Genomic DNA, 20,469 nt, shown 5'->3' with positions numbered 1-20,469 from the left:
CTGGATGCTGCAGACTGAGAAGGCTCCGGAGTGCCTGCCTGTGTGAATCACGGAACGGCCCAGAAAATGTGCACTGCACTGCAGTGGAGGCATGGGAAGGAGAAGGAAGCAGCAGTGATCCTAGACCTGCAGGAAGGAAGGTAGCTAGCGATGCTGGATTTATTTATTTATTTGTTACATTTGTATCCCACATTTTCCCACCTATTTGCAGGCTCAGTGTGGCTTACATAGTACCGTAGCAGCGTTTGCAGTTCCGGTATGAACAAATACAAGGTGATATGATGGTAGAAAGAGGTTCAAGTATGGTGAATACATTGGGGGAACTTAGAGAGAAAGATGAAGAGTTAGGATATGTCCATTATGGTCTTTGGTTTCGTTATGTCGCAAGTGTCCAGGTTATTTATGTTGGATTGGTGGGGTATGCCTTTCTGAACAGGTTAGATTTTAGGACCTTTCGGAAATTTAAGTGGTCGACTGTAGTTTTTACTACTTTAGGCAGTGCGTTCCATAGTTGTGCGCTTAAATAGGAAAAGCTGGATGCGTAAGTTGATTTGTATTTGAGTCCTTTGCTGCTTGGATAATGGAGATTTAGGTATGAATGTGCTGATCGTGTGGTGTTTCTAGTTGGCAGGTTAATAAGGTCTGTCATATATCATGGGACTTCTCCGTAAACAATTTTGTGAACTATTGCGCAGATTTTGAAAGCGATATGTTCTTTGGGAGCCGGTGCAGTTTTTGTCGTAGGGGTTTGGTGCTTTCAGAACGCGTTTTTCCAAATATAAGCCTGGCTGCTGTGTTTTGTGTGGTCTGAAGTTTCTTTGATTTGTGCTTTGCATCCCACATAGATTCCGTTGCAGTAGTCTGCGTGGCTTAGTACCATTGATTGTATCAAGTTGCGAAATACTTCCCTTGGGAGGAATGGTTTCATGCGTTTGAGGCACCACATTGAGTGAAACATTTTCTTTATGGTGGATTTTGCTTGGTTCACTAGTGAGAGGTTCCGGTCGATTGTTACTCCGAGAATTTTCAGGCTGTTTGAGATAGGGAGGGTGTAACCTGGGGTGTTGATGTTTGTGTGTTTGTATGTGTATTGTATTGGGATGAGATGTGAGAGAGTGTGTTTTTTCTGTGTTGAGTTTTAGTTGGGGAAGGCAGAGGTGTGCTGGATTTGTGGCAGGAGAGGGGCTGCAGGGAATAGTGTGCTGGACTTTCTGGAAAGAGTGGGCTGCAGAGAAAGGGAGACGTATGTGGCGGGGGGGGGGGTGCGGAGACCCATGTGGCTGGTGGGAGGGTTCAGAAACCCATGTGACTGTTGGGGGGGGGGGGTGGAGACCCATGTGGCTGGGGGAGGGGATGCTGCAAAAAATTGCTCAGATACTAAGGGTGTTGTGAGCTGAAAAAGTTTGGGGACCCCTGCACTAGACTGTAGATGCTCCTTTTCTTCTGTAAAATGTCCATTAATTTTCCCACTACTGAGGTTAAACTAACCACAACCTTGTGTCTGTCAGATCACCATTATGAACAGTGGGGCTACATCTGCCCCTTTACAGTCTCACAGCTCCAGTGATCATTTGTCATATGCCTTGATTGCGTCATGCCCCGGCAAATACATATAATAAAGACTTATTAACTCTTCTTGTTTCATCGCCATGGTTCTTCCCACTCCTTGACGTGCTTTTGTAGATATCTGGGTTCCTTATTTATTCGGACAGTTATCGGGGGATGCTGGTGCTGAATGGTTAGAGCAGCAGACTGAGAACCAGGGATCCCAGCTGAAATTTCACTGCAGCTCCTTGTGATCTTGGGCAACTTACTTAACCCTTCACTGCAAAGACTTACATTGTGAGCCCTCCTGGGTCTAGAAAAATATCTACTGTACCTGAAAGTAAAGTGCTTCAATTGCTTTCAAGTTTGCAGGCGGTATGTAAGGAATTAAGGAGCCCTTTTACCAAACTCTGGTAAAAAAAAAAATGGTGGCCTTAGTGCATGTTTATGTGGGCCATTCCTGCACGCTATGGCCATTTTTTACTGCTAGGGTAAAATGGCTGATTTTTCAATTTTCCTCATTAATAGCCATGCGCTATTTTTCCCATTAGTGCGTTGGCTGTTAAGCTCATGAGCCCCTACTGCCACCCATCATGTAGGCGGTAAGAGCTCATGCGCTAACACGGTAATCAGTAGCTGCGCTAACCGATTCAGTGCAGAACACGCCCTCTATGCCCCAGACCTGCCCACACATGCAAAAATTACTGTGGGATGCCTGAACATGCCCTGCGGCAAGCTCGTCTGCTGGGTAAGCATGTTAGTAAAAGGAGCCCTAAATTTAAAAAAAAAACAACTTCCTTCTCAGCCTTGGCTCCACCTTCAGACTGCCCTGACTCCGTCCAGATATTGCCAGGGCACTCAGTGAAGATTTTCAGTGGCACTGTCTAGTTCATACCTCTGAAAATCAATTGCTTTCTCCAGTGCCTGGTACCTTTTTGGGTAGGAGTCATTCTTTTGCAGATAACTTTCACTAAATATTGGACCCATAAAGAACAACCCTTCCCCTGTTCGGTCATCTCTGTTCTTCCTAAACAGTTTACAACTCTCTATAGAGTTGATTACCTCCTTCCCTCGTCTACCCCATTACTCAAAACTAGACTTGGAAGCATCTCAATACTCTGGAAAAAGGACTTCCGTGGTCTTGAAAGCTGACGTGCTCCTATAACGTCTTTTTAGTTGGTCCAATAAAAAAAGCGTGAGACCCTATAAACTTCTTGTTTTCTTCAGAACAAGCAAGTTTTTGGCTATTCATAGATCGTCATTTAGAGAGTCTGAAGAAGATAGAACTTTTGTCTTTGAAATCCTTCTTTTCATTGTCATGGGAAGGTTGTACTTGCTAACCACTTTGTTTTGTGTTTTTCCCAGGGAGTAACATGTGGCTGGCTGTGGAACCAATGCTTCCGACATAGGAACAGCACTGGGGTTTGGAAAACTGCCTCCTTTGAGAGAATGCTGGGAATGTGCAGAGGGAGAAAGAAATTCCTGGCAGTCTCTCTCACCCTCCTTTTCGTTCCGGCACTCACCTGGATTTACCTCTTCACTGGGACCTTTGAAGGTAGGAGGCCATCTTGTTATGGGAAAACCTATTAATGCAAAATGTGGAAGAAGGACATGGTCCATGGAAGACATGTAAGTGAATGGAAAGATGAAGTGGTGTCAATCATAACCTTTAACGGTATAACCCTGTATCTAATTTATCATATGTCATAGTCGTGCTCACCTTCTCATGTTATATGGATAATTTTCACTGTGGCAGTCACTATAGTACTGTATTAACCGTTTCACTATAGCCGGTCAGTAAGGTAGAACAAAGGAATGCATCATTTAAACAATAGTCAGCCATTATAACGCAACATATTTTTTCTCTTTTGGAAAACAACGGAGTCTCCCACGAGACTGAAAGAGTATCTGGAACCACCAACTCCACGCTACGCTCTTGCTGTATGGCTAGAGGCTGGCCTCTACTGCCCTAGAATTCTGCCACTTGATGTTGGTCAGGCCTTTGAGGAGATGTTAAATAGTTTTTATCTACTTGCTTATTTACTATGGGGTCTTGTGATTAGTAGAAGGAGCTCTTATTTCTGTTTGGTGCCATCCTTGTGGAAGGCGCTTCCTTTGAGGGTCTGCAGGGAAAAATCCTTGAGATGTTTTAAGCGATTGTTGAAAGCACATTATTTTATCCTTGCATTTGGTGTATCTCTTCCTGAGGGGTAATGAGGAATATGCTTGGGTTATTTTGGTGGTGTGACTATTTTACTTAGTTCTCTGGGTGAATGGATTGTTTGTATCTTTCCTTTCTGCATATTGTACTTCTTTGTGTGTGGATTTATGTTTTGTATTATTTTTAATGTTGTGATCTTTTTGTGGTAAAAAGATTAGCGGTGTAGCAAATTTAATAAACCGTAGCTGCATTTGCCCCCTGCCCCTTCACCCACCAAGCATCGCACCTCTGTTAAATGCTCCCACACCTACCTTTACAGTCCCTGGTGGTCTAGGATAGAAAAGGGAAGAGCAATATTCCTATACGCTCCTGCTTATGGTGGCTTCGTCTTCTGTGACCTCTAGTGGCGCTCTTGTGGCAGCCATTTGGAAGCTGGAGCTACCATCGCCAGGGACAGTTGAGGGGGGTATGTCCAGCCCTTCTACGCTAGACCACCAGGGACTGTAAAAGTAGAGGGGAGGGGGTCTTTAATAGGAACGCAGTGCTCAGGGGTGGATGAAGAGAGGAAGATTGTGTCTTGGAAGGGGGAGGGGGCATTCCAATACAGTGGTTCTCAGCCTAGTTCTTGGGGCAAACTTTAGCCATTCAGGTTATCAGGATATGCTAATGAATACGTATGAGAGAGATTTGCATGCGCTACCTCCGCTGTATGCAAATCTCTCTCACTGTTTATGAAGGACTTGCTCTGCCACCTTTGTCACCACAGCAAAATATTTTATCAACTAATTACTAGAAAAAGGAAAAAAAAGAGAGTACTATAAAAAAAAACAGGCCAGAGAGATGAATAGGGAAGAAGAGAAGCAGAATCTGGAGCTTTGAGACCAACTAGAGTGGGGAAGGTCAGCAGTCCGAACTGGAAGAAGCCTGCCAAGGTCTACTCAGCTAATGGGGAAAGGGCAGGCAAATAAGCGAGGCTTGAGGCCAGCTTAAAACTCATGCCTTAGTCACTGTCGATATCCTGAAAACTTGACTGGCTGAGTATTCCTGGGGTTGGGTCGAGAACCCCTGTTCTATACTGTAGGCTTCCCTGACTCATGTAATTGTATCTAGAAAGGGAAACAATAGGTTTTACAGCATTTACATATCTGAACCTTCTCTGCATCCCTCAATTCAAAGTGCCTATCTGGAACTGCAGTATTTTTCTGAATGTTTGTTATCTACTTAATGCTGCAAAGTTGGGTATTTGTATATCACTCTCCTCCCCTCCCCCCCTCTCTCTCCCCTTCGCCCAGCGCTGTTGCTCTTTTGATGGGTGAACTCAATTCCCTATGTGTCGTGGTATCAGAAAATTCATTTTCTATTGTTTGACATGCCAAGGTCTTTCCTTCCGAAACCTGTTGTCAGATCATGGCCTGTGATACAAGGGATATTAATGTGTTTCGTGTACTGTGGTAGTGTGGGGGTGGGGGTGGGGTGGGGGAGTGAGAGGTGCGTGGGGAAGGAGGCAGAGCTTTGCCTACTTTTAATGTACGTGCAGCCGTGAAATGGAAATTCTTTGAAAGTGAACAGCATTCTACGAGGGAAAAAAAATGTAAGGTAACGTAAGACAGATTTATGTCTAACTGTCTATATTTGCCAACATTTCAGGCCTCGCAACTGGTTCAGTTTGGGTTGGTGCTATAAGCAATAAGGATGTGCATTCATTTGAAACGACATGGGACATGTCCACAACATTTATTCTTTCCAAAATGACAGGAAAAAAACAAACAAACTTTTTTTTTTCTTGTTGTTGCGTGTGTGTAATTTATGCATGAATTTAGCTCACGTCTGTTTCCAAGGCGAGTTACATTCAGGCACGTATTTTCCCTGTCCCTAGTGGGCTCACAATCAAAGTTGTTAAGAGTGCGTAGTCTTAATAATCATACACTAATAACGAAAAACAAATATAAAACCCTGAACAAAATGAAAGTTCCGTAATTGACACAGGAAACAAAATGAAAACAGCACTTTGGATGATGGGCTTGCAGGATAAGATCGGTACAGTGCACTGCCCTGTGCAAATATCTACAGGCATGGGTGAACCTATATGTATATCTATTAATCCAGACGTTTCCTTCTGGGGATTTCAGCTTCCAGTTAGAACCAGGGCCAGGATCTGGTACTGTGAGCCTTCGCTCTGGGCAAGTTCCAAGAGGAAATTTCCATAAACAGTTATTAGGTGGGCCTGGGTCTTGCCAGATACTTGTTATCTGGAATGGTGCTGTTGCTAACAGGGTAGTGGGCTTGATGCGACCTTCGTTCTGATCCTGTATGGCGATTCGTATTGTTATTATTATTAACATTTGTATAGCGCTACCAGACGCACGTAGCGCTGAACACCTGACACAGAGAGACAGTCCCTGCTCGATAGAACTTACAATCTAAAAATACAGACAGACAAGACAATTAAGGGCGAGGAAAGTACTGGGTGAGAAGGAACAAGGATAGGGGAATTGAGTAGTGGTTAGGTGCCAAAACATTCCATCTAGAATCTCCAATAGTAGCAACATTCCGTGTAGAATCTCAATAGTAGCAACATTCCATCTAGAATCTCAAGTAGTAGCAACATTCCATGTTCCACTGCACTAACCACTAGCCTACTCCTCCACTAGCAACATTCCATGTAGAAGCCTGCCCTTGCAGATCAGCAACGCGGACGTGCAGGATGTCAGACTCACAGAAACAGAAGCCTGCACGGCCGCGTTGCTCATCTGCAAGGGCAGGCTTCTACATGGAGTGTTATTATTATTAACATTTTGTATAGCGCTACCAGACGCACGCAGCGCTGAACACCTGACACGGAGAGACAGTCCCTGCTCGATAGAGCTTACAATCTAAAAATACAGACAGACAAGACAATTAAGGGTGAGGAAAGTACTGGGTGAGAAGTGTTGGATTATTTGTAGTAAATAATTAGCAGATTTTAGTACACACAGCTTCAGCTTTAGAAATGTTAATTTCTATTCTTCATCTCTCTCATACACCCCTGAATAATTCACTGCTGAGTCACTTTAAAGTTGAAGTAACAAAACATCTGTTTACTCACAGTTTGTAGTTAGATTATATTCAGACAGGCTTATATATACATAATACTATACATTTGGATTATCAGCTCTTTCCATGTGCTTAGATGGTAATGGATGCTCACACCACCATAGATCCTCTCAGGTTAGGAGAGATCATGAGCTCCATGTGCTGTGCCTAACCCCCACAGGAAGTTGCATAGGTGTGACCTCTCTAAGTAATTCACATCAGAGGTCACAGAGTAATCACAGAGAAATAATAGGTGACAGTCAATGCATGTAAAATACAATACATTCCAACAAACCCCTTCTCATGCATAACTGTCATGCAATTATTTATTCATACAAAGTTCAAGCTTTATACGCAGATTCACAAAATGTTCTCTGGGTAACGGTTTGGTCATGATGTCAGCTGTCATCTCACTGGTGTGACAATAGTGTAGACTGATGACCCCTTCTTTCGCCAACTCTCGCACGTTGTGGTATTTCGTTGCGATGTGCTTGGTGCGTGACTGAACCTTGTCATTCTGTGACAGTCGGATGCAGCTCTGATTATCTTCCATTATCTGGATTGGTCTCTTTTCAGCTATTCCAAAATCCAGCAAAAGTTTTTCAATCCACATCAGTTCTCTGCATGCTTCTGATACAGCCACATATTCAGCTTCTGTAGAAGACAGACTCACAATACTTTGTTTATGACTGGCCCATGAAATTTGTACATTTCCATACATAAACACATATCCACTTGTGGATTTATAATCAGAATGATCCCCTGCCCAATCTGAATCACAGTAACATATTAGTTTTGGATTACTATTGGCTGAAATCTTTAATTTACAATCAATGGTACCTTTTAAATACCTTACCATCCTTTTAACTGCAGTCCAATCTGATTTGGTAGGTGAGCTGACCCTTCTGCTCAAAATTCCTACTGCATTTGCTATATCAGCCCTGTATGTGGTAGTCAGATATAAAAGCTTACCTATGGCTGATCTATATTGGATGTTATCTGGTAAAGGTTCTCTTACTGTTTCATCCTTCAGAAAATCAGTGATCATGGGAGTGCTTACAACTTGGGCATCTTGCATACCTAAACTTTCAATAAGCTCATTTATTTTCTGCTTCTGGCTTAGAAGATAAGAACCATCATTTTGTTTCTCAATTTCTATACCAAGATAGTATGACACATTACCAAGTTCTTTTATCTCAACATTGAGGTTTAAATATTTTACAATGTCCTTGTACTCTTGCTCACTTTTGCTTGCAATGAGCAGATCATCAACAAAAGCTAAAATGTATGCATATTGTCCATTTCTGCACCTAGTGTACAAGCATTTATCTGCTTCACCTTGCTTAAATCCTAAATTTGTCAATATTTCATGCAATTTATCATTCCAACATTTTGCACTTTGCTTTAATCCATAAAGACCTTTGTTTAATTTACACACTAGCTGTCTTTGTTTTGTATTTATGAAACCTGTTGGCTGTTCCATGTACAAGTCTTCAGTTATATCTCCATGAAGAAATGCTGTTTTCACATCAATGTGGTTGACTTGCATGCCTTTTGAGACTGCAATGCTCAGAAGTGTTCTTATTGTCGTGTGTTTCACTACAGGTGCAAACACTTCATCAAAATCTTCTCCATATTTTGAAGATATCCCTTTGCGACTAATCTGGCTTTATACCTTTCCACTTTTCCTTGTGCATTCCTTTTTAACTTGAATACCCATTTGCATCCTATAGCTTTCTTGCCAGGAGGTAATTTTGTAAGAATCCAAGTTTTATTTTTATTTAATGCATCAATTTCTTCTTGTGCAGCTTTACGCCATTCAGCAGCTTCTTCTGCTGGCATTTTCTCAATCTCATCCCATGTTAAGGGCTCTTGAGCTTCTGCTGACTTTGTTAGGTAAGACAGTCTTGGGGGTGGAACACCTTTGTTTTCCCTGGATGAGCGTCTGACAACAGGTTGGTCCGACCTTTCCGCATCCTCTAAATCTGAGAGTCCTTCTCCAATTGATTCCCCTTCTCCAACTGTACTGTCTTCTTCAATGATCCTTTCTATGTCTGCTTCCTCTGCCTGTTCCTCGTTAGATACAGATGAGTTGCTTTCAGACATCTGCCTTGGTATGGCATTTATATGCACTGGCATGTCTATTATGGTTCTAGTTTCATATTCTGGATGATAAGGCTCATCTGGGATAATCCAGCCTTTATCAACCCTTTTGTTTTCATCAAAATATGTAACATGTCTTATGCCAACAATGCCAGTTTTCAGATTCAAAATTCTATATCCTTTGTGTCCTGGAGCATAGCCAACTAAAATGCCCCTTTCTGTTGTGGAATCCAGCTTATGCCTTCTTTGCTTTGGTACATGAGCATATGCTGTACTTCCAAATGTTCTTATGTGTGACAGGTTTGGCTTCCTACCATGCCATGTCTCATGTGGTGTGCGCTCAGCGCCTTTAGTTGGCATTCTGTTTTGTAGGTACACTGCTGTGAGAATGGCTTCCCCCCATAGTCTTTTAGGGAGATTGCTATCTGACAGCATACATCTGGTCATTTCCACAAGTGACCTAAATTTTCTCTCTGCAACAGAATTTTGCTCTGGTGTATAAGCTACTGTTGTGATATGCTGAATGCCTTCTTGTTCTAGAAATGTGCGCATGCTTTGTGAAGTGAACTCACCACCATTGTCGGTCTGAAGAACCTTTGGTTTTCTTTCAAATTTATTGCTCACCATGGCTACGTATTTCTTCAGCATGTCTGTGACTTGACTTTTTTCTTTCAGCAAATAGGCCACACAATATCTAGAGAAATCATCCAAGAATATTAGCACAAATCTGTTATTTCCCAATGATGGGATATTAAACGGTCCACATAAGTCACTGTGTATTAAGTCCAGTACTTTATTACTCCTATTTCCTGTGTATGCAGGAAATGAGGGTCTCACACCTTTTTGAGTAACACAGTCTATGCATTTCTCCATTTTACCAGCATCTGCACTTATCTGAATGCCGGTGGCTAGTTGCTTACTGTAAAGATCCTGGATCACCTTAGAATCACGATGTCCCAGGCGGCGGTGCCAGATTTCCAGGCTACATTTACCATCATTCTTCCTTACTTGCGCCATATGTGAGGCTTCACCTGAAATGCTCAGTTTATAAACATCATTATGCATAAAAGCTTCAGCATACACTTCATCATTTTTAGAGATTGTGCACTTACTGTTTTCAAAATGAATCACAAATCCCTTCTTATCTAATGTAGATACACTAAGCATATTACAAACTGCTTGGGGAATATACAAGACATCACTTACAGGAATTTCTTTAACTTCATTAGACACTTTGCATTTTAAGAATCCAATGCCTTTTGCTTGGATCTTAGCAGTCCCTGCATTTGCAGTATTAAGAATACCTTCTTCTGGACACATTTCCTGAAAGAAATCCTTAGAATTGGTTAAATGGCATGTGCTCCCCGAATCCAAAATCCAAGTACTTTCATTTGAATTATTATTTACCATAGTCAAAGATTTTTCTGCCATTAGAAAGCCCTTATGTTTATTATTGTCTTTCATACATTTCCTGGTTTGAAAATTCTTTAGTTCCATTGGCTTAGGTGAGCTAGAGGGAGTGTTTTGTGTTTCCTTACACCATTTAGATACATGTCCCTCCTTTCCACATGAGTAGCAAATCAGCTTGCCCTTGGGTGGAGTTTTCCCATAGCTCCGCCTTCCTCTGTTCTTTGCCAAGAAATTTGTTTCATTTCTCTCTGACTTGCTTTGAGAACACATCTCCTCAGAATCATTTATTATGCATTCCTGCCTTAGTTTTGATGTTGCCTGTTCAAAAGATTGCCCTTCAATGGCTTCATTTACAGACCTAAAAACATCAAACTTCTTTGATAGTGAGGTAAATAGAAATGCTCTTTTCAATGCATCACACATGGGAATTCCAGAAAGTTCTAGCTTTTGAAATGAAGACATAAGATGCATAATGTGATCATTACATTTACTTTTATCCCTTAATTTGGTTTCATTCAACTCTGCCAACCAAATTGGTTGCTGCTTTGCATATGTAGTTGCATACATAGTTCTCAGTTTATATAAAATGTCCTTTGGTGTATCTTTTCCCTCCACTAATATGGCTTGTTTCTCTGAGAGAGCTTCCAAAAACATGCACTTCACATAATAGTTTGCATTGTCCCATTCAGCCATATTTCAGCTGTTCTGTTTTGGTCTAAGCATATATTTAATCCTTTTGCTTGAAGGAGACATATGAATCTTAGTTCCCATTGCTGATAATTAAATTCAGTTAATTTAGGCACCTTGAGAGAGTAGAAAAATGGTGAATTTCCTCCCTCAGCCATTTTCTTAGCCTTGCCTGCTGTTTGGTGTGTGGGGGGAGAGAGAGACAGACTGAATCTTTCTTTTAAAACTTAAGAGAAAAATGTGGCTTTTTTACTGCCTGGTAATATTTCTCTTCTTTTTCAATTCCTGGCCCTGGGCCCATAACCCTTTTGTTGGATTATTTGTAGTAAATAATTAGCAGATTTTAGTACACACAGCTTCAGCTTTAGAAATGTTAATTTCTATTCTTCATCTCTCTCATACACCCCTGAATAATTCACTGCTGAGTCACTTTAAAGTTGAAGTAACAAAACATCTGTTTACTCACAGTTTGTAGTTAGATTATATTCAGACAGGCTTATATATACATAATACTATACATTTGGATTATCAGCTCTTTCCATGTGCTTAGATGGTAATGGATGCTCACACCACCATAGATCCTCTCAGGTTAGGAGAGATCATGAGCTCCATGTGCTGTGCCTAACCCCCACAGGAAGTTGCATAGGTGTGACCTCTCTAAGTAATTCACATCAGAGGTCACAGAGTAATCACAGAGAAATAATAGGTGACAGTCAATGCATGTAAAATACAATACATTCCAACAAGAAGGAACAAGGATAGGGGAATTGAGTAGTGGTTAGGAGCCAAAAGCAGTGGTGAAAAGGTGGGTTTCTGCATTATATCCACTCACTTTCCCCAGCTTACTTTGATCCAGAAATTCCTCAGCCAGGAGGTGCAGGGTGGGTGTGGGGTAGGGGTGGGGGATCGCTGCCATCCGAGATGCCTCGAGAATATTGCAGTTATGGGCTTTAAATCCAGCCACCAGATATCAACATCACATAGTGACTGTGAACAGACTCTGTAACATTCCCAGGCCATGGAGAGGAACCCAGATCATCTGCATGGCTCCTGGCAGTGAATGAGGAAGAGGAAGGGAGGAGGAGGAGGAGAGCAGCTGAAGGATGGATGAATAGAAGTGGTTACTCCAGGGAAAGACTAAACTCGGTCTGATAGTTGCTTCATTTGTTTAACTGAGTTACTGGTGTGAAATTTGCACAGAGGGGTGAGTTGTCAGAATCAGTGCCTGCACTGGAACAGATGTAGTTGGAGTTCGTACGTCCCAAATCATTTCCCATTTTGTGGGCTACTAATTTCAGGTCCCCCCCCCCCCCCCAGAGGCTGAGGAAGCAAAGCCCAGGGCTCTGACGTCCAGCGTGCTTTTAGGTTCCCAGCTTGTAATGCACCAAATCAGTGTGGAACTGAAGGGCTGATAGCCGCGGCCTCTCTCTCCCTTCCCTCTCATTTCAGCAACCAGATCTCCAGACAAAAATAGGCCCCCTTCCCCTTCACGGATCCCCATTCTTCCTATAACAAGAGTACGTTCCTGGCAAGGTGCCCACCTGCAATGTGTCTGTCTTCCGAGGGTTTTACAGCCCAGTGTTGCAAGTCACATTTGTCTGTAAAAGGGCAAAGTTTTGCTTCCCGTTAATGTAATAATGGTAAATACTGAATAGAGGCGGAGCGATGCCACAGTAACTCGCGTTCTGATATAAAATTAGGCCTGTGAATTCAGAGGGTTTATTTTAGGCATTTCTATTTTCAGGAGTTTGATTCTGCTGCATTTCTTGCTCTAAATAACAAATCTCCACCACGCTAAACAAGCAGAACAGTGACATTTATCAGCTTAAGTAACACCGGCAACAGTGGTTTTTTTTTTTTGCAAATACAGACATTGTACTGGTTCCCCCCCCCCCCATGGTTTTCTTGTTACTGGTCACTGCTCTTCTACCGAAAACAAATGCCAAGAAAAAAGCTAAATTCAGCAGTGCTGTTCTGTGATCTGCTGTGAGCATCTGTCTCCTGCAGCCCCTTCTTCTCTCTCTCTCTCTCTCCCCTCGTGTTCCCAGCCTTGCCTGCGTTTGCCTTGCTTTTGTACCTCAGTGGTTTAATATTAATAATGGAGATTAAGCGGTCCCTGCTCATCAGAGGAACGAGATTAATCTTCATCAGCAAGGGTGGAAGAGTCTATTTGCTATGCATCTCTCATGTCTAATCTATGACAGGTGGCCATTTGACTGGGTAAGAGAGGGATAATGCTCGCAGCCAGCACATTCTCCAGCAAGAGCCCAGCCTATGGGCGTGACTGATATGATGCAGGTCCGGAGACAGGAAAGGGAGCTCAAAGAAATGGTTTCTGTTCCTTAAAGAAAGGGAGCCCCGTAAAATTGCTCTTTCCAACCCAACGGAAGTGAGAGAGAATTATACAAAAGGGGGTCGAGATGTTGGCCTGGGGGCAAAAATAACTATGAAAATATAACGGAGTACAGTGAAACTTGGCGTGTGGGGAAAACATCAAAAGACACATGAAAGGCACTTCTATAGGCTACCGCCTAAATTTAGCATCAATAGTGTGGCAAGTTATAGAATTGTAGCACTTAATGCACTTGTGGGGGCCCTCTTACTAAGCCAGGCAGGCGTCTTCGTGCGCCCAAATGCATGTCAATTTGGACTTACCGCCTAGCTACTGTGTGGCCCGGGCATAAATTTTGTTTTTTTTTTTACGCGCGTCCGCTATGTGTGCCAGAAAATAACTTTTATTTTCCTGCGTACGGCGGAAACCAGGCGGTAATCGTCTACGCACGTAGAATGACTATTACTGCACGGTTACTGCGAGACCTTGCCGCTAAGTCAATGGGTGGCGGTAAGGTCTCAGACCCAAAATGGACGCAAGCCAATTTTTATTTTGTCGCACGGCCATTTTCGCAAAACGTTAAAAAAAAAAAAAAAAGGACTTTTTTACAGGTGTCTTGAAAAATGGATCTGTGCGTGCCCAAAACACGCACCTACACTAGCGCAGCCCATTTTTTTAGCATACCTTAGTACAGGGGTAGGCAACTCCGGTCCTCGAGAGCCGCAGGCAGGTCAGGTTTTCAGGATATCCACAATGAATATGCAGGAGGTAGATTTGCATACCATGGAGGCAGTGTATGCAAATCAAGTTCATGCATATTCATTGTGGATATCCTGAAAACCTGACCTGCCTGCGGCTCTCGAGTCTCGAAGGCAAGTTGGAAGGAAAGTAGGACACGGGGCAGACAGGATGAGGGGGAAATGCTGGACTGTGGGTTCAGGTGATACAGGGGTAGGCGATTCCGGTCCTCGACAGCCGCAGGCAGGTCAGGTTTTCAGGATATCCACAATGAATATGCAGGAGATAGATTTGCATACCATGGAGGCGGTGTATGCAAATCAAGTTCATGCATATTCATTGTGGATATCCTGAAAACCTGACCTGCCTGTGGCTCTCGAGGACCGGAGTTGCCTACCCCTGGCCTAGTGGTTAGTGCAGTGGAACATGGAATGTTGGCTACTGTTGGAGATTCTGTTGCTACTATTGGAGATTCTACATGGAATGTTGCTGTTGCTACTATTTGAGATTCTGGAATGTTGTTACTATTTGAGATTCTACATGGACTGTTGCTATTTCACTAGCAACATTCCATGTAGAAGCCTGCCCTTGCAGATCAGCAACGCGGCCGCGCAGGCTTCTGTTTCTGTGAGTCTGACGTCCTGCACGTATGTGCAGGACGTCAGACTCACAGAAACAGAAGCCTGCGCGGCCACATTGCCTCCACATGAAATGTTGCCAGTGGAGGAGTAGCCTAGTGCAGAGGTAGGCCATTCCAGTCCTTGAGAGCTTCAGGCAGGTCAGGTTTTCAGGATATCCACAATGAATATGCAGGAGATAGATTTGCATACCATGGAGGCGGTGTATGCAAATCAAGTTCATGCATATTCATTGTGGATATCCTGAAAACCTGACCTGCCTGCGGCTCTCGAGTCTCGAAGGCAAGTTGGAAGGAAAGTAGGACACGGGGCAGACAGGATGAGGAGGAAATGCTGGACTGTGGGTTCTGGTGATACAGGGGTTGGCGACTCCGGTCCTCGAGAGCCGCAGGCAGGTCAGGTTTTCAGGATATCCACAATGAATATGCAGGAGATAGATTTGCATACCATGGAGGCAGTGTATGCAAATCAAGTTCATGCATATTCATTGTGGATATCCTGGAAACCTGACCAGCCTGCAGCTCTGAGTCTCCAAGGCAAGTTGGAAGGAAGGTAGGACACGGGGCAGAGAGGATGAGAGTGAGGGGGAAATACTGGACTGTGGGTTCAGGTGATACAGGGGTTGGCGACTCCGGTCCTCGAGAGCCGCAGGCAGGTCAGGTTTTCAGGATATCCACAATGAATATGCAGGAGATAGATTTGCATACCATGGAGGCGGTGTATGCAAATCAAGTTCATGCATATTCATTGTGGATATCCTGAAAACCTGACCTGCCTGCGGCTCTCCAGGACCGGAGTTGCCTACCCCTGCCTTAGTAAAAGGACCCCTTCATTGGTGCTAGTAATTAGAAGTTAAGGCCCGTGTCGAGTCGTTTTGGAGTTTAATAAAGCGACTGCAGACATCCACCACCTATTGTTTTCTCCACTGTGTTGGTTACCTTTGGCAAATGTGCATCTCTGATGTTTTTTTTTTTTGGAGATGTTTTTGCATTTTTTTTTTAAAATTAGATTTTAATTATACAACAAATTCAAAAGGTAACACAACAGAATAAAATACACAATAAAGCTGAGTTCAAATCATAATGTTAGCCCGCAGTTGAAAGAAAAAGGTCTAAAGATTTCCATTTTTTGAAGACCAAGTTTTATGACTAAGATTGGAAATTACTGCAGACTGCTCGTATTTTTTGTATAGTAAAATCCAGTTCCACCAAACCACCACATTTACTTGGGAATTGTCTTTCCAGTGCGAAATGACCAGTTTCAATGCAACTTGAGACCAAGTGCTGGGCAGACTTATACGGTCTGTGCCCTGAAAAAGACAGGTACAAATCAAGGTAAGGTATACACATATGAATTTATCTTGTGGGCAGACTGGATGGACCATGCAGGCCTTTTTCTGCCGTCATCTACTATGTTACTATGTTTAAAAAACAAAACAAAACTTGTCTCCTCTTACCACAGCTTTTTAGTCCCTGGCTCCGGGAGGGCACAGGTGCAGCTACCTGAAAAGAGATGGGCTCACAGGTTGAAGGGGTCCCTGCTTTTGTCGTTGGGGTGGAGGGCCAAACAGAACTATAAAGGCCAGTAAAAGTTTGCTTCCTGTGAACTTGATGCTAACTCTGAAAATTCTAGCCTAACCCTAGTGAAATTAGCTTTCTGGAGGAAATTCACCTGCCAGCTCCTGTTAAGAGACAGTACCCATTAACTGCTCCCTTCCTTTTTAATTGGCAACTGTGTTTATTTAGCAGGTTGCTGGCCCAGGGGAGCCACATGTGTAATACGGAGTAGCAGCCTGAGGCGGAATAGAATGGTGTTTTGTAAGAAGCATATTAGTCTGCAAGCACAACAGACCAGTAACGCACACGGGAGAGAGAGAGAACGGCTCGCCAAGTGTTCGGTGTTTTTGTGCAGAGCAGGGTAATGCTCCTGTAAATGGCTCATCTAGCAAGTCATTTGCATATCTAATTAAGCCAAGCATTACAGTTTTAATAATTGAAGAGACTCTATAGCACATCTGTTTATTACTGAATTGGTGTCGAGGCTGTTGTCCCTGACTTTCTTGTGGCTGAGCTGCATTGGAAGGGTATCTGGTGAGGAAAGGGTGCAGAGTGAATCCTGAACCCTTCTGATCAGAGAGTGCCTGGACCTTTCCCAAATTCTTTACACATCTTTTGGACAGGAGCAGAGCCGAGCTGAGTTTCCCTTCATTCCCCCTTTCTCACTGGAGGATATAAGATCCTGCTGTTTTTCTCCCTTTTTCCGAGATCTTCTCCTTTGCAATAGGAAGATCCAGGTTCCTTCCCCTCCTTTTTCTCTTTCCCTGTGGCAAGAGCTGGGGTCCCACCCCTTTTTACATCTGGGCTGGAGATGGTGGAACCCTTTTTACTTAATTCTTCTATTCAGGCCTTTGTGGACTGTGCTGTACAGTTAGTAGTTACAAGAGCCTGTTAGCAGACAGTATTAATTTATTGCAATAACTACTGTACACAGCTGTGTAACTTATAAGGTTGTAGATAATGAAGGCAGGTTCATTAGTCTTCTACACTTCAGCAACAGTTTAAGAGTCGGAGAATATTATAGTGCTGGTAACTTGTCTGTTAACACTGGTAAGCCCTGCTGCCCTTACTTTTTAAGAACAGAAAAAAATTCAGTAACTACCTGACAGTTGTTAGGTCTGCATTTTTTTCCTGTGCCATTAAATAATTCACCATTTGATTGCAACCTTTTTCACTTTCCGTGTCCCTTCCGATCCTGCTTGATCGCTGGGCTTTTCCCTTCCCTTGCCCTTTCCATCACCTGCTTGAATTTGGTCACTCCTTTGGTTGTTCCCACTTACGCTGGTAGGGAGTGCTTAATTTTACACAAACAAGAGGTAGAACTGGGGAAGGGGCTGGATGTGCCAGAGGAAAGGTGGGGGGGGGGGGGGGGTCTGGATTAAGGAGTAGTGACTGTTCTGTGCTTTGCTCCAGGATCATCTCCTTCCCTCCTTCTCATCACAACACCTCTGCTTCTTGGAGTCTGAAGAGAAGCAACAGAACAACAGTCCATGTCACAAAACCCTCGTTTGGGGTCGCAACCTGGGTGGACTCTCCAGAGGTGCATCACTATTCTGCACCTCTGGGGGATGCAATTCTGCTTGTTTGTAATCATGGCACTGTTCCCTCTAAGCTGAACAGGAGTCTTTCAGCTGCATTTGTTGCCAGCGAGTGATGGTGCTTCAGTATTGTGTTTTCAGTTACTAGGGACAGGCAGGTTGTCTAGAGTCCTGCAGAGCTTGCAGATCCCTTGCTATTGCAAATGTGATAGTGAAACAGCACCACCCACTGGCAGGGCTGTAGGTGAAGAACTCCTACTCAGCTTACGTAACATAGAGGGGCATAATCGAAGGTCAATGGCGATCTATTTTGGCGGCGGCGCAACAGCTGGCCGGAACCGTATTATCGAAAAAGATGGCCGGCCATCTTTTTTTTTTTTGTTGATAATACGGTTTAGCCTGGCCAAATGCCAGAGTTCGCCGGGTTTGAGATCGCCAGTTTTGTTTTTCAGCGATAATGGAAAAAAAATGCCAGCCATCTCAAAAGCGAAATGGGAGGAGCCAGCATTTGTAGTGCACTGGTCCCCCTCACATGCCAGGACACCAACCGGGCACCCTAGGGGGCACTTCTAAAAATGTTACAAAAATACACAAATAGCTCCCAGGTGCATAGCTCCCTTACCTTTGGTGTTGAGCCCCCCAAATCCCCCCCAAACCCACTCCCCACAACTCTACACCATTACCATAGCCCTTATGGGTAAAGGGGGGCACCTACACGTGGGTACAGTGGGTTTTGGGGGGGGGGGGGGGTTTGGAGGGCTCAACACTTAGCACCACAAGTGTAACAGGTGGGGGGGATGGACCTGGGTCTGCCTGCCTGAAGTGCACTGCACCCATTAAAAACTGCTCCAAGGACCTGCATACTGCTGTCAGGGAGCTGGGTATGACATTTGAGGCAGGCATACAGGCTGGTAAAAAAAAGTTTTTTATTTTTATTTTTTTTAGTGTGGGAGGGGGTTGGTGACCACTGGGATACTACGGGGAGGTCATCCCCCATTCCCTCCGGTGGTCATCTGGTCAGTTGGGGCACCTTTTGAGGCTTGGTTGTGAAAATAAAAGGACCAAGTAAACCCGGCGAAATACTGATTAACGCCGCTTTTTTTTTTTCCATTATCCGCGAAAGCCGGCCATCTGGTAGCTATGCCCATGCCCACCCATGTCCCGCCTTCGTTACACCACCGACACGCCCCCTTGAACTTTCGCCGGTGCGGCGACGGGAAAGCGGCGATGGTGTCAAAAAAGCCGCTTTCGATTATACCGATTTCGCCGCTTTTGAGAGATTGCCGGCCATCTCCCGATTTATGTCGGAAGATCACCGGCGATCACTTTCGAAAATAAGCCTGATAGTAACATAGTAAATGAAGGCAGATAAAGACCTGTATGATCCATCCAGTCTGCCCAACAAGATAAACTCATGGTATATGATAGGGAGGAACAGTGAGTGGATCATGGGGTCACAAAGATAGAAAAGCACTGATTTAAGCCGTGCTGGTGGGCAGTTGTAGGCATCCGCTGTCCTCACGAAATACTTTCACACACCTCGTTGGCTAGCCCCGGTGCTCCGGAATGCCTTTTCATTGGATATATGTCTGGAGTTGTTGTTCTTTGCTGTAAGCTGACCAAGGCTTGGTTATTTTCCCAGGCTTTTTCCAAGCATAGTTGTTGTGCGTTAGTTTGCTAGGGAGCTGGGGCGGGCCATATGGACAGAAGGTTCTTGGGTTGGAGGTGTTTTGTTTCATTTTGGGAGGAGGGGTATGGGTTTCGGGTCTGTGTGTAAGTCTTGGATTTACTGTATTTTTTTTTAATCGGGTGTTAATTGTCTTTGAAGGCTTTTTTGTAATGTATTTTGAATTTATTCTGCTTTAATGAAAAGATCACTCTAAAGTTTGCCCAAGATACATTGTTGTTCTAGTTGTATCACATATAAGTTAGTTGTTGACCCCTAATTCCACATATCCAAGTCAACTAGCACTGCAATCATTGTTTTCTGCTTGCTCAATGTTTACTATGAAAGGCAGATAATCAAATGCAGTGAAATAAATCATCTTGGCCTACTTTCATTGTATGTTATGGAAATATGTTAAATGTTTGAATGTTTGTTTGTTTATTTGTTTATTTATTTAGAACATTTATATCCCACAGATTCCCACCATGGCAGGCTCTATGTGGCGTACAACATTTATGAAAAGAACATCAAACTAATTCTTAGGTCAGAACAGAGAATAAGGTACAGCTTGGGTGGGGAGCAATCAGCAGGAGGAACAAAAGAGGGAACAGAAGGGGGGGTAGTTAACAGTGGTGTATGCTCTACCACAAAGATAAGTCTTAAGGGTCTTCTTGAACAGATTGTGGTTGGCGGTCTCCGTTAATGTAGATGGTGAGCATTCCAGTAACGAGGGCTCACAAAGCAAAAGGAGGAGGTGAAGAGCAATTTGTATCTCAGATTCCTGCAGTTAGGATAGTGAAGGTTAAGACAGGAACGAGAAGGCTTTTTGGCATTTCTGGTAGGGAGGTCAATTAGGCTGAACATATAAGCTGGAGCGTCCCCATATACGATCTTGTGTGTTAGTGTGTTCTTAATCATGTTCACTTTCCATTAGTCCAGAGACTCGGCAGTAGACACGTCGCTTAAATTCCACCAGAATGGACTCCATTGACCAACTCTCACTTCTGTTGTTTATCTTATCAC

The 20,469-nt window shown here is 43.6% G+C and overlaps 1 protein-coding gene across 1 annotated transcript in view; it reads left to right on the top strand.

Moving 5' to 3' along the window:
• The window catches only part of LOC115477548 (LARGE xylosyl- and glucuronyltransferase 1), a 332,081-nt gene that overhangs the window by 89,702 nt on the left and 221,910 nt on the right, over positions 1–20,469 (top strand). The window contains exon 2 of the mRNA XM_030214492.1: positions 2,911–3,100. Coding sequence (XP_030070352.1) covers positions 2,995–3,100 — 106 coding nt within the window. The 5' untranslated portion in view covers positions 2,911–2,994. The remainder of the gene's footprint in view (positions 1–2,910; positions 3,101–20,469) is intronic.

The sequence above is a fragment of the Microcaecilia unicolor genome, chromosome 9 (assembly GCF_901765095.1).
Source record: "Microcaecilia unicolor chromosome 9, aMicUni1.1, whole genome shotgun sequence".
In the NCBI taxonomy this organism is placed as follows: domain Eukaryota; kingdom Metazoa; phylum Chordata; class Amphibia; order Gymnophiona; family Siphonopidae; genus Microcaecilia; species Microcaecilia unicolor.
Note: the sequence above shows the minus strand (reverse complement) of the source record. Positions and strands in the feature narration are given on the sequence as shown.